This window comes from Rhinolophus hipposideros, assembly GCF_964194185.1.
Source record: "Rhinolophus hipposideros genome assembly, chromosome: 22".
NCBI classification, from domain to species: domain Eukaryota; kingdom Metazoa; phylum Chordata; class Mammalia; order Chiroptera; family Rhinolophidae; genus Rhinolophus; species Rhinolophus hipposideros.
In genome coordinates, this window is record NC_138068.1 from 20,219,627 (window position 1) to 20,245,148 (window position 25,522).

At 57.1% G+C, this 25,522-nt stretch overlaps 2 protein-coding genes across 4 annotated transcripts in view; one reads left to right on the top strand and one right to left on the bottom strand.

Annotated features, from left to right (window-relative positions):
* Positions 1-921, top strand: part of TRPC4AP (transient receptor potential cation channel subfamily C member 4 associated protein) — a 62,613-nt gene extending 61,692 nt beyond the window's left edge. For 2 of the 3 annotated variants that reach the window (XM_081033599.1, XM_081033598.1), the window contains exon 19: positions 1-921. In XM_081033599.1, coding sequence (XP_080889725.1) covers positions 1-138 — 138 coding nt within the window. In that variant the 3' untranslated portion in view covers positions 139-921. The other variant, XR_013992269.1, reaches the window with a different exon arrangement.
* MYH7B (myosin heavy chain 7B) lies at positions 886-24,375 on the bottom strand. The gene is made up of 41 exons (XM_081033597.1): positions 24,217-24,375; positions 22,805-22,911; positions 22,509-22,652; positions 21,969-22,125; positions 21,629-21,656; positions 20,475-20,571; positions 18,252-18,275; positions 18,001-18,093; positions 17,805-17,868; positions 16,799-16,897; positions 16,060-16,163; positions 15,758-15,896; positions 15,366-15,484; positions 15,124-15,273; positions 14,771-14,941; positions 13,401-13,580; positions 13,178-13,310; positions 13,014-13,090; positions 12,487-12,574; positions 12,179-12,296; positions 10,413-10,536; positions 10,173-10,309; positions 9,168-9,423; positions 7,936-8,178; positions 6,982-7,158; positions 6,732-6,877; positions 6,315-6,405; positions 5,849-6,238; positions 4,915-5,041; positions 4,709-4,827; positions 4,421-4,617; positions 3,922-4,271; positions 3,629-3,753; positions 3,409-3,524; positions 2,528-2,924; positions 2,332-2,457; positions 2,070-2,240; positions 1,875-1,979; positions 1,697-1,792; positions 1,161-1,298; positions 886-1,076 (listed from the first exon to the last, which is right to left on the bottom strand). The coding sequence occupies exons 1-41, from the start codon at positions 24,305-24,307 to the stop codon at positions 1,065-1,067; spliced, it is 5,826 nt and encodes a 1,941-aa protein (XP_080889723.1). The 5' UTR covers positions 24,308-24,375; the 3' UTR covers positions 886-1,064.
* Positions 24,376-25,522: the final 1,147 nt, after the last annotated feature.

Genomic DNA, 25,522 nt, shown 5'->3' on the forward strand with positions numbered 1-25,522 from the left:
AGCTCCTGCATCAGCTTCTCATACTGGAAAGAGACCGTGTCCATCCTGTTAAACCCGGACCGCCAGTCACCCTCTGCCCTTGTCAGCTACATCGAGGAGCCCTACATGGACATAGACAGGGACTTCACCGAGGAGTGACCTTGGGCCAGGCCTCGGGAGGCTGCTGGGCCAGGACCAGTGCGAGTGAGCGTGGGTGCACGTGCCGCACGCCCTGCCCTGTCCCCACCCCTGCCTTCCTGCTGCTCTCTGTCTGCCCCAGGTCTTCAGGTACAGGCTTGGTGGGAGGGAGTGTCTAGAAGTCCTTGGCCCCTGGGTCTGAGAACCCCAGCATCCATCATTGGGGAACCTCAGTTCCCTCAGGACCCCCAGGATGAAGACGGGGCAGTAGCCCCCCTTCCTTCAGAGGCTTGGGGCCTCGGCCCACCCAGAGGTAAGGGGACTTTTAAAAGGAGCTCTGTCTGAGCTCCTGCCCAGTCTCTTGGCTGTTAGTCCTGGGGCGGGGAGGTTGATAATGTGCACCCTCCCCCAATCTGTGAGCCACGCTTGTCCTAGCCTTTGGACCCAGGCAAAGGCTTCTGAGCCCTGGGCAGGGGTGGGGGATACGAGAGAATGCTGCCCTCCCCCAAGCCTGCCCACCTGTCCCTCCCTCATTTTCCTTTAGCTCCTCTGGTTCTGTTTGCTCATTGGCCGCTGTGTTTATCCCAGGGGGTTCCCCCATAAGTGGAGGAACTTTTCCTTCCATCCCTTGGGGCACGGGCTGGCTGTGCCCCGTCCCTGCCCCAGGGCAGTGTCTCCTGCCTGAGCCTCCACACAGGAGCCTGCCTGGGACCACACCCTAGGCCCCCCCCTTGTGTTGCCAATTTATTAACAACAAATAAACCAATTAAGTGGAGACTATTAAAGAACTTTATTTTAAATGACTGATGTGGACCTGACTTTTGTCCGTGGGACCATGTGCTCCCCTCCCCACCTGAGCCCCAAAGAATGAGAAGGAAGCCGCTGGAGCTGCACACGTGGCCGTTTATTCAGGTTCAGCAGGTGAGGTGAGGGGCGCACGGCAGGCGTCACTCCTTGTGCTGAGGAAGAAGGGGGGCTGAGTGAGCTGGACCCACTGCCCCATGCAGAGGGCAGGGTGGTGCCCCAGGCCACCCTTTCCTTACCTTGGGGCCCAGGGCATCCCGGGTCCGTGCCCGCAGCTTGTTGGCCTGGGTTTCTGCCATGTCTGCCCTTTCCTCTGCATCATCCAGCTCGTGCTGGGCCTTGCGGTACTTGGCCAGGTTTGTGCTGGCCTGCTGCTCCTGGGGGCACAAGCAGGCTGGTCACCCCTTGGTAACTGAGATGGTCAGTCTGGTCCCCACCCCATCCCCAGAAGGGGCTGGCTTCTCCTGGTCCTCAGCTCCCACCAGTACCCGAAGCAGGAAGGAGGGGGTGCCCGCGTGCCAGATTTGGCCCAGAAGGGGGGAGCACCTGGGTCCTGTCAGAGACAGAGCTGGGTCTCATCTCTTGCCGTTGGGACAGCAGGCTCACTGCCCCCGCACAAAGCCAACAACAGGGAAGCCATGGCCCAGGGACGGAGCGTGGCTCACTGCTGCTGGTGTCTCCCCAGGCCCCAGAGCCTGGGGCAGCACTGAAGTTGGGGTACCACAGGCATCCTACCCAGCATTGGGCCCTGGAGGCCCTGACCCGGTGCACTCACCGCCTCCTCACACTGCCGTTTGTAGCTCTTGACCTTGCTCTGCAGCTTCTCCACCAGGTCCTGCATGCGAGCCAGGTTCTTCCTGTCCTCCTCGGCCTGTGCACGCAGAGGGGACTCAGGTCTGGCCCCGACCAGACCACCTCCCAGGCCACCCCTTAAGGTGGACCTTGTCACCCACCTGGTATGCGAGTTCCTTGACCCGGCGCTCGTGTTTCCGCACCCCCTTGAGGGCCTCGGCATGTTTCTTCTGCTCAGCGTCCAGCTCAGCCTCCAGCTCCCGCACCTGCAAGCGGCAGGGGCATGGGCTGCTGCCCCGACCCTGCCCTCAGGCTACCCACCAGGTGGGGGAAGGGACACGGAGGGCTGCACACACCTTGGCCTCCAGCTTCTGCACCTGCTTCTTCCCGCCCCGCAGGGCAGCTTGTTCGGCCTCTTCAAGCCGTGCCTGGAGCTCCCGCACTGTCTGCTCCAGTGTTTTCTTCATCCGTTCCAGGTGTGCACTCGTGTCTTGCTCCTTCTTCAGCTCCTCGGCCATCATGGCTGCCTGTGGGGAAGGAGGTGGCATGGTCACGAGTGACCAGCCCCAGTGGAAGGCCTTGGGGCTCACTTCCCAGCCTGCCATGGCCCAGCCTCACATCGGTGATGGCCTTTTTGGCCTTCTCCTCAGCTTCCCGCCTCTCCTGGGCAGCCTCCTCCATCTCTCCACTCAGCTGGGCCAAATCCACCTCTAGCTTCTTCTTCTGGTTCAGCAGACCTGTGTTCTGGGGGGAGGCAGAGCCTCAGAGTCAGACAGTGCCCACGCCACACGCACCTGGGAATCCCTGTCCCCACCTGTGAATGCAGGAGGTTGAGGCGCTCGGTGGCCTCCAGCAGCTCTTGTTCCGCCAGCCGCCGGCTGCGCTCTCCCTGCTCCAGGGTGGCCCGCAGCTCTTCCAGCTCCCCGGCCAGCAGTGCAGCCCGCCGCTCCAGGGCCTGGGCCTGCTCCCGGAGCTCGGCCGCCAGCCGCTGCTCCTCCTCCCGCCCCGCCTGCCCCTCCTTGAGTTGGGCCTGCAGCAGCCTCGTGGCTGCCTGTGCCTCTGTGGCCTGGCGGGTCGCATGGCCCAGCTGCAGCTCCAGGTCGTTGAGGTCACCCTCCATCTTCTTCTTGAGCCTCAGGGCCTCGTTGCGGGCCCGTGTCTCTGCATCCAGGGAGGCCTGCAGGGACTCCACCGCCCGCTGGTGGTTGCGCCTGTGGGAGGGAGATTACAGGAGCTGGGGGTCTTGGCCTTTGAAAAGCAGGTGGGCACAGGCACCCCATCTGCTCTTATGAACACCCAAGGAATGCTGGAGACGCAACCCATCCCTTCCTGGTTTCAAGCCCCTTGTGACTGCCTGTCGCCCATCAGAGTAAGTTCACAGACAAGAGTGGGGGTCTGGAGCAAACAGGCATGGGCTGAACTCTGGCTCTAACCCCACTGTGTCCCCTTGAGCCAGTGCTGCAGCCTCCAAGGTTCACCTCCACACTGCACAATAATCCCGAGCAGAGAAAGTCGAGTGGGAGAGGCAAACTAGTGTCGGTGCCAGTCTGTGCCCATAGTGGAGACTCAGCAAACCTTGTTTCCTTCCTTCCGTTCTCCTCCTCTCAGGTGGCTGGGATGGGAGGGGCTGTTAGCCCCGGGGAGGACAGGTAGACCCTTGGGTGGTAGTGCATAGGGATGGCCCCAACCCCAAACCTCAGGTTGGTGCACTCTTCGTCTTTCTCTGCCAGCTTCCGGTCCACTTCAGCCTTGATCTGGGATAGCTCCAGCTGGATCCGCAGAGTCTTGGTCTCCTCCAGTTCCAGGGCCCCCTGGGGTGCAGAATAGGCAGTGTGGCCTGGGGTGTCTTAAGGGAGGTGGTGGGAGGTTAGGGGAGCAAGTCAGTGTCCACCCACCCCTGTGGCCAGCCCCTGACCTCAGCCTCCTCCAGTGCGGCCTGGAGTTCGCTCTTCTCCCCTTCCAGAGCCTTCTTGGCTTTCTCCAACTCCTGGATGCTCTTCCCGCTGAGGCTGACATGGTCTGTGAGGTCACTCATCTCCTCTACAAAGTGGACAGGGGACTGAGGAGCCACTCCCATGGCTCAAGCTCCGACCCAGGTCACTTCATTCACCCGAATTGCAGGGTGAGCCCACCAGGGCACCCTGTGTGACTCCACGGTGCTCCCAAAGGCCCAGCGAGGCTTCGGACCCTGCCTGGGATGGGCCGTACCCTGGAGGTTCTTGTTCTCCCGCCTGAGCGTCTCCAGGCCCTCCAGAGCCTCCTCGTGGCTGTGCTGCATCCGGAAGAGCTCGGTGCCCAAGCTGCGGGCCTCCCTCTGGGCCGCCTCCAGCTCCCGCTGCATCTCTTCTTCCTGGCGCCGCCGCTCCTCCAGTGCCCGCTCCAAGTGCCGCTGCTTCTTGTCCAGCGCGGCAGCTGCTGAGGTCGCGCGCTCCAGCTCCAGTGTCACGTCCTCCGACTCTGTCTGCAGCCGTAGCTTGGCCTTCTCCAGCGATGAGCACTTGGCATGTGCAGCCTCTACTCCTTCCTCTGCCTCCTGCAGCCGAAGTGCCAGTTTCTTTCTAGGTCACGGGAGCAGACAGGGTATGGACTGTGTGGCAGAGGGAAGCTGACAGAAGAACGGCCCCCCACATGTCCGCTGGCCCCGATAGCGCTCAGAGGTGCAGGCGTCGCCCTTGTGAGGTGATGGCCTGGCCGGCAAGGCACTCACTTAGCCTCCTCCAGCTCCTCAGTCCTCTGGATGGCATCTGCCTCGTACTTGCTCCTCCACTGGGCCACCTCAGCATTGGCCTTGGACAGCAGCCGCTGCAGCTCGGCCTGGGCCTCGGCCTCCTCCTCGTGCTGCTCCCGCAGGAGGTCGCAGTCATGCCGCAGAGCCTGCACGGCGTGGGCCAGCGCACTCTTGGCCTGTGGGGACCCCAGTGACGTCAGCATTGGGCTGGGCCAGTGGCCCTGGCGCCCACACTGCCCGCCCTGTGGCAGCCAACGGTCAGCCTACCTTGCTCTCCTCTTCCAGCTGCCTCCGAAGTTCCTCCAGGCTCTGGGTGGTTGAGGCCTTCCCGCGGCTCAGCTGGCTAATCAGAGATTCCTTCTCCTCTAACAGGCGGCTCAGCTCCCCTGCAGGCCAAGGGGTGAGCCAGCATGTCAGCAGGTGAGGGGTAGCAATGAGGCCCCAGGGGCACCCAGCTGAGCCTCTGGCCTCACCATTCTCGGTTTGCAGCCGCCCACGCTGGGTGCTCGCGTCTGCAAGCTGCCGCTGCAGCTCCTCCACTTTCATCTTGGCCTCACTTAGCTGATCCTCATAGGCCCGGCACAGCTTCTCTGCACTGGCCTGGGATGCAGGGTCAGGGGTCAGGACAAGTTTATAAATCAGGGCAGGAGCTACAGCTGCCAATCAGACTGGGATGAGGAACTACCGTGTTTCCCCGAAAATAAGACTTAGCCGGACAGTCAGCTCTAATGCGTCTTTTGGAGCAAAAATTAACATAAAATCTGGTATTATATTATGTATATTATATATAATAAAGGCCGGTTCTTATGGTAAAATAAAACCGGATCTATTAATTTTTGCTCCAAAAGACGCATTAGAGCTGATTCTCTGGCACGGTCTTATTTTCAGGGAAACAGGGTAGAAGGCTAGACGTGGGCCCAGAAATTAAAGGGACAGCAGAGCCCCAAGTTCAGGGTCATCAGAAGTGAGAGAGCTGAACTAGTCCAAAGGCCAGTGGGTCAGGGTGAGGTTAGGATACTAGAGTCTGAAGTCAGTTGAGGACAGTGGTCAGAGGCCAGCTGTCAGGATGAGTTGATACAATGGTCAGGGGTCAGGCTGGGTGCTGGGATTCAGGACAGAAACAGGACAGCTATTAGTTCAGAGTTCACAGGTCAAGGGCTGAGAGGCTGGAATTGGATGCTGGGTCAGAAATGAGCTGGAGTGCAGGTTGGAGGTCAGGACTCGTGTGGGGTTGGGTTGAATGCCAGGTGAAGGGGTCAGGACTAGTATGTGGTGTTGGCATGGGTTGGTCAGGGGTCCGCCGTTGGAGGCAGAATTGGTTTAGAGTTAGGATGGCTGTGGGATTAGCTAGGTAGGGGTCAGGAGAGGATGCTGAAGGCCAGTCAGGGTCAGAAAGGAGGCAGACACCTTGCCACGCGCCAGAGTCTCTACGCTGGTGCCCAGGTCATCCACCTCCATGCGGAGCTCGCTCTTTTCCTTTTCCAGCTTCTGCCGCACCCGCTGCAGACTGTCCACCTGCTCGCCCAGCTCAGCTGCGCTGTCCGCCTGCTTGCGCCGCAGGGCGGCGACGGTGGCCTCGTGCCGCAGTGCCGCCTCCTCTAGTTCCCGCCGCAGTCGCCCCAGCTCCGCCTCGCGCTTGCGGCTCCCTTCGCGCTGCCCCGCGGACGCGCCGCCAGCCTCCTCCAGCCGCTCGCTCAGCTCCTCCAGCTCCCGGGCCGCCTCCGCCCGCTGCTTCTCCACGCGCGCCCGGGCCGCGCGCTCTGCCTCCAGCTCCTCCTCGAGCTCCTCCGCCCGAGCCTGGGGACAGCGGGTGGCAGCTGTCACCTCTGTGGGCCTCTGACCCAAGTTCCTGCCCTGCCCATCCCCCACACACCTGCAGCTCCTTGATCTTCTTCTGCAGCTGGGCCCCGAGGAGCTGCTCATCCTCCACCCGCAGGTTCAGCTGATTCAACTCAGAGTCCTTCCTGGAGATCACAGAGGGGCATGAGCCGGCCCTGGTTCTAACTTCCATCCACATGCCTGGGGTCCCCGGGCACCCGCCCCGCCAAACACACACCCTGCCTGAGGCAGTCTGTACCCAGAGTAGCCCCATGACCTCACCCCTGCATTCCCTCTAAAGCCCTGGCCCCAGAGCCCGGCTGGGGCCCTAGGTCCTGGAAGGGCACCCCAGTGACCCACATCTCTCAACCCTCCATGTTCATCCTCTGCAGTCATGGGGGACTAGAGTCCAGAGGGTGTGAGAAACAGGTGCAGGCTCCGGGGTGGGGTCTGCTGCCCACCCCACACCTACTTTTTGAGCTTCTCCTCCAGCTGCTGTTTGTCCTCAGCAGCGTCCGTCACCGACTCCTGCGTCAACTTCAGGTCACCCTCAAGCTTGCGCTTGGCCCGCTCCGTGTCCATGCGCAGCTTCTTCTCCTGCTCCAGGGAGCACTCCAGCTGTGGAGCGGGGTGGGGCAGACGTGCTCAGCCCCTGGGCCCAGCCCGTCACCGTCCCAGCTTCCCCGGTGCCACTGCACAGCCCTCTGCTGTGGTCGACTCACGTCTTCCACCTGCTGCTCCAGCCGGAGCTTGGCCTTGGCTAGTGCGCTCACACGGTCCTCCTCGCCCTGCAGGTCGCCCAGCGCCTGCTGGTGGGCCTCCTGCAGGGCCTTCTTCTCCTTGGTCAGCCGGGCCACTGACTCGTCCAGTGCCGCCATCTCTTCCGTCAGGTTCTTTACCTGGGCCAAGGCCAGGGTCACCCTGGAAATGTCCCTCCCACACTGAGCAGCCACCATGCCAGGTCACAGCAACTGCCTCTTCTAGCGAGGGCACCTCTGGCAAGTCACCTCACTCGGACCCTCGTCTCTTCATCCCTAGAGGATGACAGTGCCATCCTCCCCAAGGCGTACTGAGGGATTGATGAGCAAATGCTCATAATGCCCTTCGCACAGTGCCTAGCCCAGACTGAGACATCATAAATGCCAGCTCTGTGTGGTTTCAGGCGTTCAACATGGCTGCTTCTGAGTCCTGGCTTCCTCAGTGAGCACCTGGTAGAACCTGAATAAGCAGCTTACCCCCGAGCCTCAGTTTCCCCTCCTGTACAATGAAGTCAGTACTCCCAGGTCTGGGAACCACATGGGTTTGTTGAAAGGGTTCCAGGATAGAAGGCACGTGAAGGCGCCTGGGAGCTAGAGCTGGGAGACAGGGGACCTGCCCTCAAGGCGTTTGCCATCCATCTGAGTGGCCATCATTCGCATTCGCTGAGCACCTACTGCATGTTAGGCCTGGTGGGCAGTGCTAGCAAGGGCTGCTTACACACTGAATCCTCACCCACCCTTAGGAGGTAAGTGCTACTCTTAACCCCATTTGGCAGATGAGGAAATTCAGGCACAGAGAGGAAGTGGCGTGCCCAAGGCTACATAACGGGCCTGGCAGAGCCAGGAGGTGGACCTGCAGCTGCCTGGCCCCAAAGCCCGCCCTGACCCTGGGCCTCCTCCCGGGCCCACCAGCCCCACCTTGTTCTCAGTGGCTTGCTTCTCCTTCTCGGCCTTGGCCAGCGTCAGCTCCAGGTCATCGATGTCCTTCTTGAGCTCCGTGCACTCATCCTCCAGCTTGCGCCGGCGGGCGGCCAGGTCGGCATTCACCTCCTCCTCCTCCTCTAGCCGCTCGCTCAGCTCCTTCACCTTCGCCTCCAGCTGCACCTTGGACTTGATTAGCAAGTGGCAGCGCTCCTCCGCATCTGCTAAGTTGTCCTGCTCCTGCAGGGGACACAGAATGGAGAAGAGTTGAGGCAGGGCCAGGCAAACCCGCTGAGGGACACCAGGCCGGGCCCTAGAGAAGAAAGTTCACTTGTCCAGGCAAAGGTTTGATATCAATGCTCAGCTGGGCTCTGGGGGACCAAGGAATGCCTGTGACCTGCTCTTGGCCCTGAAGGGGCTCGGGCGGGATGAGGGCTCGGGTGAGAGGATGGGCAGGGACAGAAGTGGCACCATCAAGAGGGGAACATTAGAGAGGCTGGGGACAACCCAGAGAGAGGCCCAAACAAGGGCTTTAGGAGAGAAGTGCGGGGCTGAGGCCTTCTGAGGGGGTGTGTGGGGAGCAGCGGGCATGCCAAGCGCTGCACGGCCGTGGAGGGGCTCGGGGATTCTCTCCTGCCTCTCCGGTTCCTGGGTGGCCTGGCTGCCTGATGGTCTCCTGCTCTAGCTTGGAGTTTTGCGACCACAGGCCCATCCCGTGTTCCCACCAATGTATCCCCAGAGCTAGCCTGGTACGCAGCTGACACTCAACATATTTGCTGAATGAAAGAATGGCTCTGTGGGCTTGGGGAAACTCCAGACCCTTGATCCTTACCCTCTGGTTATTACTGTTACCTGCCACCTGGTACCCATGGCCCTTCACCAGAGAAAGGAGTACAGGTCTATTTCAAGGACGGTAAAGAGGGGAGAGCTGGGGAGATGGGTTCCACTGCAGTTTTAGTGAGAAACCAAGGTGGCAGGTATAGAGCATTAGGACACGGACAGACTGAGCCCATGGCTTGGGGAGGCTCGGTCTATAGGGGGCTGAGCATGGACACGAGCCCATAGCCCCCTCTCATGGCACCTCTGGAGTAAGAAGAGACCCAGGGAAGGCCTGGGCACATCAGGTCCACCCTGGCCAGGCGTCTGGTGGTAGTATTTCCTCACAGCAGCCTGGGGTTCACTGGGGATGCCAGGGGGCACCAGGGAAACCCCTTCCCTCCCCCACTCACTGCCTGCAGCTGCAGAGCCAGGTCGTTCTTCTCCTGGGTGACACTGACGTGCGTCTCCTCCAGCTCCTGGCGCTTGGCCTCTGCAGTGGCCAGGGCCCCTCGCAGTCCCCGCAGCTCTGCCCGTAGGGCTGCCAGCTCCTCCTCAGCCTGCGCCGAACGCAGCAGTGGCTTCATCTTGAAAAAGAGCTTCATCCATGACCAATTCTTGACAGCATTGAAGGCCCGGATATTCCACTGGATGGTGAACAGGGCATCCCTGGGGAGGGGGAGGAAGTGGTGGCCAGCAGGTTGTGTTGTGCCCTTCACAGTAACAGCTCTGATATTCCCTGATGTTCTCTGACGTTCACCTCCCCCGGCCAGGCATTGCACCAAGCTCTTTAGTGTGTGACCTCATTTAGTCTTCCCAACAGACCTTTCAAGTAGGTCCTAATGCTTCTGCTCTACAGGGGAGATTGAGGGAGAGGCCCCCAGTCCCACGGGTCTGCCTCCAGGTTGGGAACTCACAAGCCTTGAATGTCCTGGTGGCTCTTGCCAGGGTCCTAAAGATACCAGGAGTGGTAAAGCCACAGAGCCTGGGCTCACATCCCAGCCTCCTGGCTCCCCCACCACTAGCCAGCTGTGATGGGATGGCGCTGATTCAGACACGAGGTCTGCTGGACAGATAATCACAGCACCTACCTCTTAGGACTGTCCCTCCTTTAACCCAGATAATGCAAAAGAAGTGTTTTGCCTGGGTCTGGTAAGAGTCTGGGAAAACACTAGATGCCTTATTAGCCCTCTGGGCCACCCTCTGGGATGGCCTGGAGTGGAGACAGGTGCTCTTACCAACTTTTGAGGTGAGGAAATGGAAGTTGGGGGTTGAGGGGCATAAAAGAGAACCTTGCCCTTTCAGAGACACCCCCAACCAGCCAGAATCTGACCCACAGGATAGCATGACAGGCTTCACAGAGCCTGGTGGTTCTGGGAGCCACCCTGTGTCCTGCCACCATGCCTGCCCACACCCACCTGCCCCCAAGCAGGTGCTGGTACTCAAGGCGCATGAGGCGGCCCCGGCCCCGCGCCTGTAGCAGCGTCAACACCTTGGCCAGACGCTGATCCCGAAGCTCCTCCAGGACGCCCAGCAACCCAGCCTTGAAGAACACCTGGGGGGGTGGGGGCAGCAGGTGTAACCTCCACCACCAGCATGTCCCCTGTCCAATGTGACCACCCACACCTGGGGTAGCTCTAACTCCTGTGCGCCCTGACCTTGGTGTGGCCAAACTGGTACTGCGTGTGGTCAATGTCCAGCGAGTCCAGCAGTTTCTCTGTGGCCTTCCTGCTGTCCACGAAGGTGTCGTCCGGGATGGCGCCTGGGTTCAGGATGCGGTACCTGGGTGAGCAGGGAGGGCTGATGAGGAGCGGCCTGTGGCCGAGGAGGCTGGTGGGGGTCGCGGGCGACATACTCCTGGGCCCCTCCCAGGCTGGAGCAGAGGCTCCCTGGGGAGGCATCACGACACGGGGGTGGGGGGGGGGTGTACGGCACATTCTGCTAAAAAACCTTGGATTGTGTTTAAATGCATCCAGTAGGAAAGTTCTTTAAGAGGCTGCAGTTCTTACAAGAGGCATGCAGCACTTTTCATAATTTCTTTAAGAAGACCAAAAATATAAAGAAGGTGATATGGTACAGCATATCACAAACTGAAGAAACAGTCGGGACAGAATTCTACCGAACCAACAAGAGCAAGGGTTCTGGCGCGTCTGTTTCTAACATGGACACACTTGCATGTGTGTGCAGGGCCGTGCACCAATCAGGTTGGCTGTGGCAAAACCCTAGAAACACACAGGGCCCCTCACTAGGGGACTGATGAAGAAAGCAGGGTTCACTGCTGTGGGGTGTTTCACGGCCACAGCAGAACGGGTGGTGCTGCATGTCGTTACACGTTCATGCAAGGCCACAGAATACTGGTCACTGAGAGAGAACCCTTGTGTGACCTATGGACTTTGGATGGTAATGATGTGTCAATGGAGGACCACCAGTGGTAACCAATGTCCCCCTCTGGTGGGGGGGTGTCGGTAATGGGGGAGGCCATGCACGTGTGGGGACAGGGGGGTATATGGGAACTTTCTGTACCTTCCCCTCAGTATTGCTGTGAATCTAAAACTGCTCTTAATTAAAAAAAAAATTAATGATGCTGACTTATGTCTGTTGATAAGGAACAATCTCCAAGACATATTGTTACATGAAAACACAAACTCATATAACAGTGTGTGTGTATGTGTGCGTGCACGCCCATGTGTCCAGTATTTGTATAGACACACATGTGTAACGGTCAGTTGGATGACCGCAGTTACTTCTAGAAGGGGAGGGAACTTTGGCCGCTTGCAGCCCGACAAAATCAAACTGATAAAGGGCAGGGGAGGGAGCTGATAGTATTACCACTGAGCACTCATGAGGTGCCAGGCATTATGGGAAGTCTAGTCCTCGTTCAGTTTAAAAATCTACAGTCAGCTCTGCCTGCCCCCAAGCTCCACACTAATAAATCCAGTCGGCCCCTCAACTTGCCTTCTAGGGTATCTGCTGGAGACATTTCACATTTGACATGTTCAAAGTAGAGCTCAACCCACTATGCCCCCCAGCCTCCCCCAAATCTAAGCACCCTGTTTTGGTATCTCAGTAAATTGACCACCAACTCCCCAGTTGCTCAGGCCAAACACCTGGGAGTCACCCTTGTCTCTTTCTTAACTCTGTATCCAATTCCTCAGCAAAGCCTGCTGGCCGTACCTCCAATATTCACCCCAAGTCTGTTCATTTCTCTCCCAATCCCACCCCGTCTCAGCCACCAGCATCTCCCCCACTGGGGGAGCCTGCCCATCCCCTGCATCCTCCTCAGGGACTGGAACTATTTGGCTCTAAAATGTGTGCCCTTCCGACCCCCTCAGGCTGCTGCCTCTACCACGTGGAGGGCAAGGGGGAAGGTGGCTGTGGAGGGGGCGCTGGGGAGGAGCCAGGCCTGGGGCAGGAAGACACCCACCGCTGCCGGAAGTCGGCATAGAGCAGTCTGTTTGGGAATCCTTGGCGGCAAATCCGGATCCCCTCCAGAACCCCATTGCAGCGCAGCTGGTGTAGCACCAAGAAGGCATCCATGACCCCTGGATGTGGTGGGAGTTAGAGGGAAAGGTTAGAGGTCCTGGACACACTTTATACCCCAGAAGAACGACCAACAGTTCAGACATGGTGAGGACTATGCAGGCTCTGGAGGGGAACACCCAGCTTCTAGTATGCCATGTCCCCTCCCTTCAATGTCCCCCCACCCCATCCACCCAGCCCCAGGGTGACTACCTGGGGTCTTATTCTCGTTGGGGACAATGCAACGGACAAAGTGGGGCTGTGTGGCCCGCAGGTTAGTCATCAGCTTGTTGAGGTTCTCCTGGGGGCGGGGAGAGGGGAGAAGGCACACAGGGCAGAGAAGCAGAATTGGAAACCACAGTGGATCGACCCGTGCAGGACTAGGGGCCAGGCACCTAAGCAGCCTCCACATGTCTGTCCTTTCAGTCTGTTCGTGACCCTCTGCCCTCTTCGCTTGCCGGGGCCCCATCACCATCACCAAGGTCTTCACCGCCCCCACCCAACCCGCCCATCCCTCCCACAGGCCCCTGTGGCTCCCACCCCATTCCCCAAAACCCTGCCGAGGCAGTGTGGGAACGGGAAGCAGCACAGACTTGCTGTGATGTTCACGTGGAGAGGAGTTAAACATCACTGCAAGTCTTAACGGCCGCCCGCCCAGGGTGCAGGGGACAGAGCTGCGAGCGAGGACGGGGCAGGAGGCTGCAGGGGGAGGCCTGCGTGGGGCTCTGACTGGGCCTCACCTTGTGCAGCTGGGACACCGTCTGGAACGATGCTGCCTTTTTACGCTTCTCTTTCACCCCAGACTTGGGGGGCTCGGCTAGGAGAGACATGGGGACCAGTCACTCCAAGGGACATCACTCTCTGAGTCCCCTACAGAATGACAGTCTCGTCCCTCAGTACTTACTGGAGCAGGAGCCTGCATAGTTCTCATAGAGGGTAGCCAAGAGCTTGTTCTGCGACTTTTGGAAGATGGGGACCACTGTCTCATTCAAGGGATCCTTGTTTTTCTCCAGCCAGCCCACAATGCTGTACGGCACCTGGAGAGACCAGACAGGCACTGAGGCCAGGCGGGAGAACCCGGAGCAGGGAGCGGTGTGGTAAGAGGTGGGGTTCCAACAGGCACCTACCACACCCGCATAGTGGACCACCTCAAAATGGGCCTGGTATTTGCGCTTCTTGTCAGGTCGTGGCTGCTGGAAACTGGCGGACTTCCCCGCATGGTTATCATAGAGCTTGGCCCGGAAGCTGGCATCTGACGCCTTGGGGAACATGCACTCCTCCTCCAGGATGGACAGGATGCCCAGCGGCTGGGGACAGGGAACAGGCTTGCAGGGCCTCCATCAAGCCAGCCTATCCTCCCAAAGCCCCTCCTCTGGGAGTATTCCCAGATGCCCCCACCTTAGCCACCTGCTCTGACTGAGACCGGACTCGGACCCAGGAGCCCTGTCTTCTAAGAAAGAAGTTTGTGGCTTGGCCTCTAACCCGCTTCTGCACAATTCGCAGCTCTGAGATGTCCTCTTGACTTATGAGAAGTGTACAAACTCAACTGGCATCTCTGTACCCACTCACCCCCAGCTCCGTGATCTCACACACACATTTGCATATAGTAAATTCAAAAACAGCAGCTGAGTTCAAATTTTGGCTTCCTCACTTACTAGCCGTGGGGCCCGTAGGCCTCTCTAAGCCTCAGTTTCCTAACCTGCAAAACAAGGCAATGAATACTTTGTGCTCCTTGAAGAGCAAAAAAACTGTGGATCACCTAAATGGCCAACTGGAGGAGAGTACAGAACTGCACTGTCTGAAAATCATCTGCTGCACGCACTTGTGTGCCTTCTTCAACAACGTTCAATGTTCAAAATACATTTTCAGAGAAAAAGAGGAGAAATGAGTCTGTCTGTAAGAGAAAACGAATGCTCAGGATACAGGATCTGGAGGAAACTAACCAAAGCACCAAGATTCTGGTTGTCTGGGGATTGGAGGAAACATTTTTTTCCCCTTTATTTCTGATTTTTCAAATTTTCTTTTGATTTTTCTTTCTTCCGCTCTTTGTACAATGGGAAGGCATATGTAATGTTTCACAATCCAATGAACAAATAAACAAGCACATGGTACTCTGCCTTGCTCTCAGGGCAGGTCTGAGGGTCCAGGGCAATTGTGGCTGCAAGAGGGGGAGACCTTGTGAACTGCAAAACTGTGTCCACCCATGAGGGGCTGTAGTCTGCAGGGCTGGCATGCCCACTCACACAGCTCACACATACTCACCAACATGCTTTCACGCCCAGTCTCCAGCACACCTATCACGTGCATGGACATGTTCCCATTCATACACACGTAGGGACATGGCCACAGCCACACACATGCACAAGCTCACTCCAGTGCACACACACTGACGTGCACACCTGCACGTGCTCACTCACATACAAGCACACAGGCCGTCCTGCGCACTCACGGTACCCACACCCTCTCCGCGCGGCACTGAGCTTGCCCTGGGCTTCACCTTCTCGATGAGGTCGATACAGGGCTGCAGGTCCAGGCCGAAGTCGATGAAGACCCAGTCGATGCCTTCCCGCTTGTACTCCTCCTGCTCCAGCACGAACATGTGCTGGTTGAAGAACTGCTGCAGCTTCTCGTTGGTGAAGTTGATACACAGCTGTTCGAAGCTATTAAACTGCAGAGGGAGGTGCCGGGCTCAGCAGGCCTCCTTGTGGATGGGGACAGGGAGGCCCATGGAGGGACAGGGATGTGTATGAGGCCACCCCGCCCCCACGCAGAAGCCCATGGTTCCTGCCCTAGCCAACCCACGGTCCTCCAGCCCGGACAATAGAGCCTGGTGGTGTGGGCTGCTCTCACCTCGAAGATCTCAAAACCGGCGATATCCAGGACCCCAATGAAGAACTGACGGGGCAGCTTTGTGTCCAGTGTCTGGTTGATCCGAGATACCAGCCAGCGGAACAGCCGATCATAGGTGGCCTTGGCCAGAGCCCCCACGGCAAACACCACCTGGAGGTATGGTAAGGCTGGGCTGGGGACCTGGCAAGGAGGGCACCCTGCCCCACTGCCCCCAGATGGGCCCCGGCCTGCAAGCCGCTCACCTGTTCCACACTCTGGCCCTTGGTCACGTATTCATTCCCCACACGCACTCGGGGGTGCAGAAGACCTTTGAGGAGGTCCCCACTGTTGACCCCCATAAGGTAGGCAGCCTTGTCAGCATCTGGCAGGGCACATAGGGGGCATGAGGAAAGGAGGCCAAGAATTTGAGTACCTGGGGGCTCAACTGGCCTCAGGCTGGCGCTAAGACAGAGAGGCTGGAAGGGGCCAACAAGTTCAGGGCCAGCAAACTGTACAGCTCAGGAAGGGGAGGGTCTGGAGCTGAGAAGTCAGGAGTTACAATAAGGGCCAGGTAAGCCTGAGAGCAAAGGTGATGGCCAAGGGTTCGGGTAATAGTCAAGGAGAGGACATTGGGATCAAGGTCAGGGCCCCTCACTCTCCGTGCCGTCGGCTTCAGCCTGCTCCTCCCGCTGCTTCTGTTTGAACTTCATGTTGCCGAAGTGCAGGAGGGCACCCACAATCTTATAGCAGGCGCACTTCTCGTCCACACTGAAGCCCAGGATGTCCATGGCATGCTGCGGTGGGGGGTGGGGGGCAGCAGGAGACATCAGGGTCAGAGACGTCTGGGCTCTGCCAGGGTCCTGCCAAGCCAAGGGCACTGAGGCTGCGCCCTGGGCTCCCCCTGGCCTCACGCGGCCCCACACCACAGGTGCCCCGCTCGGCTCCCACCAGACGTACGTCCGTGGCCATGAGCTCCTCCCCGTCATCCATGTTGTCCACGGTGATGACGCCCTGGCTGCAGAAGTGGTAGTCATAGGGGTTCATAGACAGAAGCAGCATGTCTAGGGAACACAGGGCAGAGAAGGCGGGTCTGGCTGTGTCAGCCAGCTATCTTCCTACCCCCATCCTGGCGCAGCAGATCTGGGGGCCCTCCCAGGACTTCACTGCAGCCTCTTTCTCACCCCACCCCCGTGTCCACGGCTTATCTTTCTTTATGGTTTTCTGAGGGATGAGTGCCAGTCCCTATGTCTCACTCTTCCTTCCACTATTGCTCATGGCTACCCCTCTGGCCCAGACCCTGTGCTGGGTGCTAGGGCACAGGGAGGAATAGACTCTGCCCTTGAGGGGCTTGTAAGAGAGGGGGGCTGGGTCTAGACAGAGCCATTGGTCCCCCCTTGGTGCTGTGTGGGGCCTCTCTGGTCTCAGGCCAGTAGGAGGGACAATTTTGCAAGGGTAATGGCACTAAGGGGCCTGTGCCCTAGCACGAGGAGAGGGCTCAGAAATAACCAGAAGTCTCGGGAAGGAGTGGGGGGAACAGAGGGGCTCAGAGGAAAGATGGGATGTCACAGACCCCAGAACAGTGAGGGAACAGACATCCCAGGGCCTGGTCTGACGGGGGCCAGGAAGGGGCCAGGCAGCCCCACTCCCATCCAGCCCTGTGTGCTCTGACCCCCACCCTATCCATCCCTGCCCTCACCCTGCAGCTCTGGCTTCTTCCCCGACAGGATCTGGTAGTAGATGTGGTAGCCACGCTCTCCAGGCAACTGGAAGATCACCCGTGACTTCTCCAGGAGATCTGGGAGAAAGGGAGGCACTGGCCTACCGTCCCCTGCAGCTCCCCAGAGCAGGTCCCCCCAGTAGGGCTGAGGGGGTAGGGGTGTGTAGAGACACGGTCTGCACACATGCCAACGTGTACTGAAGGGTGTCTCTCCATCTGTGCACGTCACAGTGTGGGAATGTGTGTGTATCCCCCGGTACATCCGTGTGTAACCGTGTGTGCGTGTGTGAGCAGAGCCTCCATGTGTCTGCACGTGGTCGGTCGGGGCATGAATTACAATGTTCCCTGCCCCCGCCACCGCATGCCTGTGCTTATCCATCAGGACCTGGCCAGGCACCCCACGGTGGGGAGTGGTCAGTGTGGAGGCCCCTCTGTGCATGTGGCCTGGGCACCTGGTGTCTGTGCAGCCAGGCGAGGTGAGGCAGGATGGGTGACAACTCCAGAGAGGTGCTAGGAGGGGCTTCCAGGAAGGAGGGGGACGCGACGTGTACAGATGAGGCTGGGGTGGGGGGCACAGGCCTGCCCTATCATGGCCAGAGAAAAGACTGGGCTGTGGTAAGGGCCCATGCACAAAGAGCCTGACTAGCCAAATAAGAATTTGGGTCTCTATCTGAAAGTGACAGGATCTAGAAAAGGTTTCTAAGCAGGAACACGACGCAGTCAGATTAGTATCCATGAAAGGGTCATTCTGGCTGGAGGATCAAGCAGAGGAAATGGAGGCAGGGAGAACACATGGAGGCTCGTAGAATGTTCTAGGTGAAGGGTGAGGTGGCCTGAGCTAGGCAATGGCCAGAGGACAGAAGGAAGTGCCTGGAACAGCTGGGAGCCCCAAGGACTTGATGATGGAGACTCAGTTCCAGCGAAAAGACCCAGGCCTTGGCCTCTGTCCTCGTCCCCGCCCTCCGCCACCCTTTCTCAGACTCACAGCTGTCAATATCCGAAGATGCCAGCTTCCCAGAGGGACCAAAGTGAATTCGGATGAACTTGCCCTGTGGGGAGAGGAGCAGCCTCGGTCAGGGGCCCAGCCAGAGCTGCCCTATCTGCTGCAGGTTCCCACGACCTGTGTCTCCCCTGCTGCTGATCCCGCTCCCACCACCACCTGTCCCGCTGTAGCCACTCACAAAACGGGAGGAGTTGTCATTCCGCAAGGTCTTGGCGTTGCCAAAAGCCTCCATGGCGGGGTTAGCCTCGATGATTTGATCCTCGAGAGTGCCCTGGTGGGGTGAGGGTTGCTAACTGCCTGGGACACCAGAGCAGCCATGGTCCTGGATATCAGCCCATCCTGACAACCTTGGGTTGGGAAGGGGAAGTGGGGGGGTCCCCAGGACCTCATCATTGTTGCATGCCCCACTTACACTGGCCCCATACTTACCCCAGTCTTTGTGGCCAGAAATTGCTGGGGGAAGAAGGAAGACAAAGTTAGAAGGTGTGAGGTCTTACCAGGCCAGGGGTGGCAGCAGTTAGCAGGATAGTGAACATTAGTCACCCAGATGTGTAGCCCCCCCCAACCCACGTTCCATGCCTCACCCTCCCAGGACTGTTACCAGGAGAAATGCTAGAAAGTAGGAGCAGACATGGCCCTCGTCAGGGTCTTGAGGCTGGTGGCTGCTTCAGGAGGTCTCCTATTTGCAACCGTTCCCCTCCCCCAGCTCCATCTCTGGCCTCTTCCATATCCCTTCATTTCCTACACTCCAAGAAGTGACTCCTACCCCATGCCCTAGAGGCTCCTGACTAAAATCTACTCCCCTTCAGCGTCCACTCACGTGTCCCCTCCTCTAAGAAGGATGCTCTATGGGTGGAAGAGATCTCTTTCACCTGAACCTTCTTACCCTCACCTCCCTCTGCCATTGCCCTTCTCCACACTTCTTTGTAGTATGACTAGGTATATCTTCATTGTACAATTCTACACTGACGATTATTCAAAATGGCCGTGCCAGGTGCATATTACCCTGCTTTGCAAATGAGGAAACTAAGACTCAGAGCAGGGAAGTGATCTGCTCAAGGCCACACAGTAAGTGGGGGACAGAGCAGGCACTGAGCCCAGGAATCTCCCTCCCACGACACCCAAAGCCACCCATATGTCTCACCTAAAGGGACTGATTGAATTGAGAGGCCCTCCCACCCCATTTCCTCTCCCAGCCTCATCCTTGGCTTCCCTCCGTTTCCCTTTCCTTCTCTTCCCTACCCTGGATCCCAGCAGCCTGGGAAGAAAAGGAGGAAAAGGAAGGAGTGGATTCTAGAGTGACAGGTGCCATGCTACCAGGACCGTTTGATTATTCATTCACCTCCAGGGAGTCCAAGACTTAAAAAATGCTCCCAGAAATATTCTGGGGGGGGAATGGAGGCAGGAGGGAAATGGCAAGACTCCCTCCCCCCGAGCTCCACTCCACACACCCATGTCCAAAAGTGGGGCTGAAGGAAGAGGGATTGATAAGGCTTTTAAGTTCCAGCACCCAAGGCCCCTGTGGGCCAGCCTTCCTCTCCACCTCCCTTGCCTGACACCCACCTATGGAATATACAATGCAGGACTCCTTTCTGCCCAGGGCCTCCCTGCCCCCACTCTGCCAGCTCTTGCCTCTCTTTATCCTCCGTTCCTGTTATTGGACCAAGCCCCAACTTTCTGCAGCATCCTCACAGACACTTTAGGGGTTTGGAAAATGGATGGGAAGGGAAAGGAGGCAAGGGTACCAAAAAGTCAACAGCAAAAACAAAACAACACCACAACAAAAAAACAAAACTGAAATAAAAATCAAAAACCAAGAAAATCAAATGGGCAAAAAAGGAAAAGGCAAAAAGACAAAAGAAAACTTAAAGTGGAAAAAAGAAAAGAAAAAGGGAAAAGAAAAATGCCCCAGAATAAAGCAAGGCTCAACAGGACCAGGATTGGGGGCTGTGTGGGAGGAGGCCTTAGGCTTCTGGGGGAAAAAGGCAGCCAGATTTGGGGTGGATTGGGGGAGGGGGAGAGCTCTGAACAACTGGCCCAGAGGCTAGGAATGAATGTTGTACCTCAAAACCAAAAACAAAACAAAACCCTGGTCCCCCATTGTTTCAGGAATTTTCAAAAACCATCAGAAGTCACAAGGTGCAAAACTGCCCCCTCGCCTGGCTGTTGGGAATGTCAAGTGCCCTTCACTCTAGCTAAATTCCACATATCCCTGTTTGTTTGACTGACAGCAGGTAACTGTCTTTGGTGCATGGAAACTAATAATCACTTCTTAGTAAAAGTGGCCTACTTGGTAAACTCCTTCAAAATATGAAGGCCATGTTGAGAGAGAAAATTACATTAAAAGTTTAGGAATAGTGATGTGGTCCCACCCTTCTGTGTTACAACTGGGAACATTGAGACAGGCCCGGAACTGGGTCACACAGCGTGGCAGAGGTGGCCACAGCCTCTCTGGTCAAGCCTTGCTCAGGCCAGAGTCCCCCACCAGGGTGGGAGGCTCAGGTAGGGCTGGAGGCTCTGGGGAATCAACTTAAAAAGAAAAAAAAGAAGAAAAAGGGAAAAAAAAGAAAAGAAAAGAAGAAGAAAAAAAACAAAGAGAAAGAAAAACAGTAAGAAGCAGTGGGGAGGAACGCCCAAATGGGCGAGTCTTACGGCCTTCTTGCCCGGCCCGTCTCCCAGGGCAGCGACGATGGCAAAGTACTGAATGACCCGCTTGGTGTTAACCGTCTTACCGGCCCCAGATTCTCCGCTTGGACGACACAAACATGAGTCACCAATGCCAATCTGGCCACTCTAATTCTTCCCAGTCCCCAATGCCCCACCCCTCAAGTAGGGCCCCTCTGCCCTCTCCCAACCCAGCTGCAACGTTAGGACCCCCAACTCAAACACCCCCTCCCAGATGGATTAGCCCTCAGAGGTGGTGAGTTGTTTACAAAGCCAGCCAGTGTAGACAACGCTTGTGAGATAAGAACACACATGATGCCACTGTTTACTGAGCACTAACTTAATGCCAGGCATTGGGCCAAGTGCTTTACCTCTATTGGCTTATTTAAGCCTTTAGAAACCCTGTAAGGCAGGCACCATTATCACCCCCATTTTATGGATAAGGATGGGGCTCAGAAAAGTTATGTGACTGTCCCTGCTGTTTGCCAGGCACATACATTAACTTGCTGACTCCTTATAGCTCGGCATGGTAGGTAAGTAGGATTATTCGGCTTTTACTGATGAGACTCAGAGGCCCAAGGGCAACAGCAGCAGGAAGTGATTACAGAACCTGAACCCAGGTCCTTCTGTTTTCAAAGGCCTTGCTCTTAACCACCAGCTGCACATACACACACATTACACACAAACAATGTCCATAGTGCCTTAGCAAGACATGAACTTAGCATGTAAGAATTCTACCACTTTCCCATGGGGCCAAATGAAGGATCAGAGACAAGATTCAGAGATAGAGATGGTAAGAAAGAGGAAAGGGAATGGAATCTTCCTGCTCTTCTTGAGCCACAATCAGAACTCCCAAAAGATCAAGGTAGGAAAAGATTCCAGGTATTGGGGAGAAGGGGGATCAGGGCTGGTGATCACTCTGGTACTTGGTGTCCCTTCCCTGTCCATCATCAATAATGTGGTTGTCCAGAATAGGGGCAGAGAATATGCTCTAATTTAGCTTCAGCTGGGACACTGGCTCCAGGTAGTAAAAGTCCTGCCCCAGGCACTTTAGAATCAACCCTGGGAAATCATTTTAGTTCCACTCCCTTTCTGCCAGATGGCCAGCATTTCCCACCCCATTCCCAGAGCCCCACACTTACGTGATCAGCATGGACTGATTTTCTCGGTCTGGAGGAAAGGGAAGGAGATGGAGAAGTTAACTAAGGTGAGGGACCAGCCCCAGGTGGAACACTTTGGGTATCCATGGCACCGGGGCAGCCCTTCCACCACCGAGGGCCAGAAGTGGGAAGGACCAGATGGGCCCTCCAAACTGCAGGCCAGCTCCCACTTGGAGAGACAGAATGGCTGTGCTAGGGTGTCTGGCAGTATCAAAAGGAGGACAATGCAAGTGGAGGGACGGGGGTCCTTTACAGAGGATTCCCTGGAGTTCAGGTAGGGGTTTTGGGTGGAGAGAGGAAGAGGAGTCCAAGAGGCCCTTACTGCGCAGCATATCATTGTAAGCGTTATCCGCCACCCCGTATATGTGGGGTGGGGCCTCTGAGCGGCGCTTTCCCTTGTAAGCGGCGACCACAGAGGGTGTGTAGACTGGGAGCCACTTGTAGGGGTTGATGGTGACACAGAACAGGCCCGAGTAAGTCTGTGGAGAGAGTGTGGAGGTGGGTTGTTGGAGGCCAAGTTTCCATTGCAGCCCTCACAAAACCATGACCCTTGTAATATTCCCCAAGGAGCCACTTAATGCGCCATGCCAAACCCTCTGTGGTTGTCCTAGCCTCACCCCAGCCCTTATTCTTTCCCACTGCCCATATCTCCAGCTCCGCGGCCCCGTTGCTGCAGCTCCGCCCCTGCAATCCCAGAACCGAACCTCCAGCCCCACCTCTAGCCCTGCCCCAGCCCGTGGCCCCGCCTCCACAGCCAGGACATCACCCCGCCCCTCACTGCACACGGCCCCGCCCCTGTGCCGCTGCCCCAGGCACACCCAGCCCGGCCCCACCCACGGCCCCGCCCTGACCCCTGGCTCACGTAGATCATCCAGCGGGCGTAACGTTGGCGCAGGTTGTGCAGCACCGTCGCCTCGTTGAGGTGCGTCATCATTGCCATGTCCTCCAGCAAGTCAAAGCGGGGTGGGTTCATGGGCTGCAGCTCGGCTTCGCGCACCATCAGTACCTGCCAGGGAGGCTGCATCGTGGAGTCGCTGGCGGGCAGGAACCAACCTCTCACCCTTGTGTGCTCCCAGATCCCCTTGAATACAGAGCGCGCTGGACGGGAGCTGGACCTGGGGGGCAGGGGAGGTAACCCTGGGAAAGGCGCAGCCAAACCTTCTGATCTTTGGTCTCCACGTTGACTCTGCCCCCCATAGCCTCCGACTTGACCTCAGCCTCCACGTAGGCATCCTGTTCATCAGGTATCCAGACCCGCTTCTTCCCTGGGTTGGGGGGAGAGCATTGGGGCTTTGAGAGCAGCTGGGAAGCACCCAGGGGCAGGGGCTGGGGGCGTTCCAGCTGGGGTTCCCAAGTCACATCCACAGAGCTGTGCCCCTCCAGGGGCCCCTGTCAGGACGCAGGAATACCCAGACAAGATCTTCCAGACCCAGGCTCCTGGAAGGGCAGAGTTGGGTGGATCCCTAGAGATCTCAGAGGATTACCTGACTGACAACAGTCCCTCACCGCCCTGGATGACACACTTCGGTTCTGATTCCTGTTTCTGCCATATTTGCCCTGTGACCTCAGGAAAATCCCTCATTCTCTCTGGGCCTGTTCCCACAAAGGCAAAATGTTGTGAGCATCTCCGGAGGCCCCACATGGAACAGCCCTCAACATCAGGCACACAATTCTCAGCGGGATTCTGCATTCTCCATTTTGCTGAAGACTTAAACCCAGGTCTCCTAACTGTGTCTTGTGCCCCTTTGTGCCTGGCCAGCTGGCCCCAGAGCTTCAGGGTGCCCATGGATCATGGTGGTGAAGGCACGGATTCAGGCTACAGACCGCTGGGTTCTGTTCCCTGTCCTGCCACTTACTAGCCACGTATCTTAGCCAAGACCAACTATATAACTTGCAGGCTCCAGTGTTAAAATACAGACCCCCTTGTTAAAAATAATTATTAAAAATTCCAAGATGGTAATAGAGTGTTAAATCAAGCATGAGGCCCTTCTGAGGGCAGTGCTCTTTGCAACTGCAGAGATAGCACACCCATGAAGCTAGCCCTGGTCCCCACCTCCCTAGGTTGTTGAGATCATGCATGGAAGGTCATCTGCTCTGGGCCTGGCGCACAATGAGCACTGGATACACATTGCCTATTGTTATTATTGTCCTATGAGCAAACCAGGTCATAAATAGTAGTCTTTATTCCAGTCCCTAATAAACAGAGGCTTTAGCTCTATGGAAAGCACTAAAAATAACTCCAGCACAGGTCTTATGGACACACAGAGGCAGCCTGCATGCATACCAGACACTCTCACCTCAGAGGCCTCAGGCTCTAGCCACAGACTGCAGCTGCGGGAGGCAGGTAATACTGTCCCATTTCACAGAGGGGCAAAACGAGGCTTGCTCACAAACACAGTGATATACACAGAACTTAGCCTCAGGACCCCAGACTGAGGGAAAGGTCCAGAGCTAAAGCTGTCAGGTCAGAGTGTGCTTCTTCAGCCTGGAGCTCAGTGCCACCCCTGCCCATTCCTGGTCTGAGTCCACAAAGGTTTCTCTGTGGCTGTGCCCTCTCTGCCTTCACTTACCATCCCACGGGACAGTGTGAACCTTCATCATCTCCTGGTAGCCCTGGCGGAGGTAGCGGGCGGACTCCCCGAGTTCACTCACATCCATCATGGTGGTGGCACTGAGAGGTGGAGTATGAGGGACTAAAAATCTTGGAGGTTCAAGGCGGTCCACGGCAGCAGGCACTGGAAGATGGCAGTGACGGAGGAACTGAGGGACCAGGGCCCCCAAACTGGGGCATGATTCACAACCCACAGGTCTTATACTAGGTGATTCCCTGGGCTCCCCACCTCAGCCTCCCTGGTGAGCCCCCAATACATACACATACACCCTGAAACACCACAGCATCCTCTCCCACAGATACAGAGATTCATACCAACCCACAGGCACTCTCACCCACCGGCCCACCTGCCCTCCCCTCAGCTCCAACCCCAGCCCTGATCACCCACCTCAGCACCTTGGTGAGGGCTGGGAGCTGGGCTACCCCTTTTATTGCCGCCGTCAAGGTCAGCTCGGAGGAGAACTATGTCAGCAATCTCCACGTGTCACAGCCCCCCCAGCCTGACCACAGGACACAAAAGGCAAATTCCCTTTTATCTCCACCAGCACAGCCCCTGGGCTATTTTTACCTCCCATTGTCAGGGGAGTACAAAGGCCGAAAAGAGACACTCCACTGAGAGCCAAGGAGGCTAGGATTCAGAGACTGACACAGGCAGTGACAAATCAGTGAGAGATTTGGAAAGACTTCAGAACTTGGGAAGAGAAACTGAGTCACAGGAAGTATGATACACCCAGAAAAAGACCCACAAGCCCAGAATCGAGAGAACAGAGATTCAGAGAGAAGAACCACAGACTGCTCTCTGGGATTATTTAGTCCAACCCTCTTTATACATCAGGGAAACTGAGGCCCAGAGAAAGGAGGCCCAAAATTTCACCGATTAGCTGTGTCAGAGACCAGGTCAAAAAGAGAAGCAGAAAGAATGAGACATCCCTCTCCAAATACCCAGATGCTGTCTCTTTTCCCCTCCTTCTATCCCCATCTCTCTGAGTCACACAGAAAGAAAACCAAACCTGGGACCCTTGCATAAAGACATAATTTGTGTGAAGAGAAAGCAAATTGAAGAAATTTAGACCAATTAGGAGCCCCTTCATACTCTGACATTCAAAATTCGCAGGAAGCCAACTTCCCACTCTTAGCCCCCTCCCATACCCCAGTTTCAACAGTAGTTTGGGGTGCTGGCATTCTGTCTGCCTGATACAGGCTTCAGAATGTGTCAGGGTACTTCCAGGCTCTCCTGTCCGTCACCCCATTCAGGCCCTGGTGAC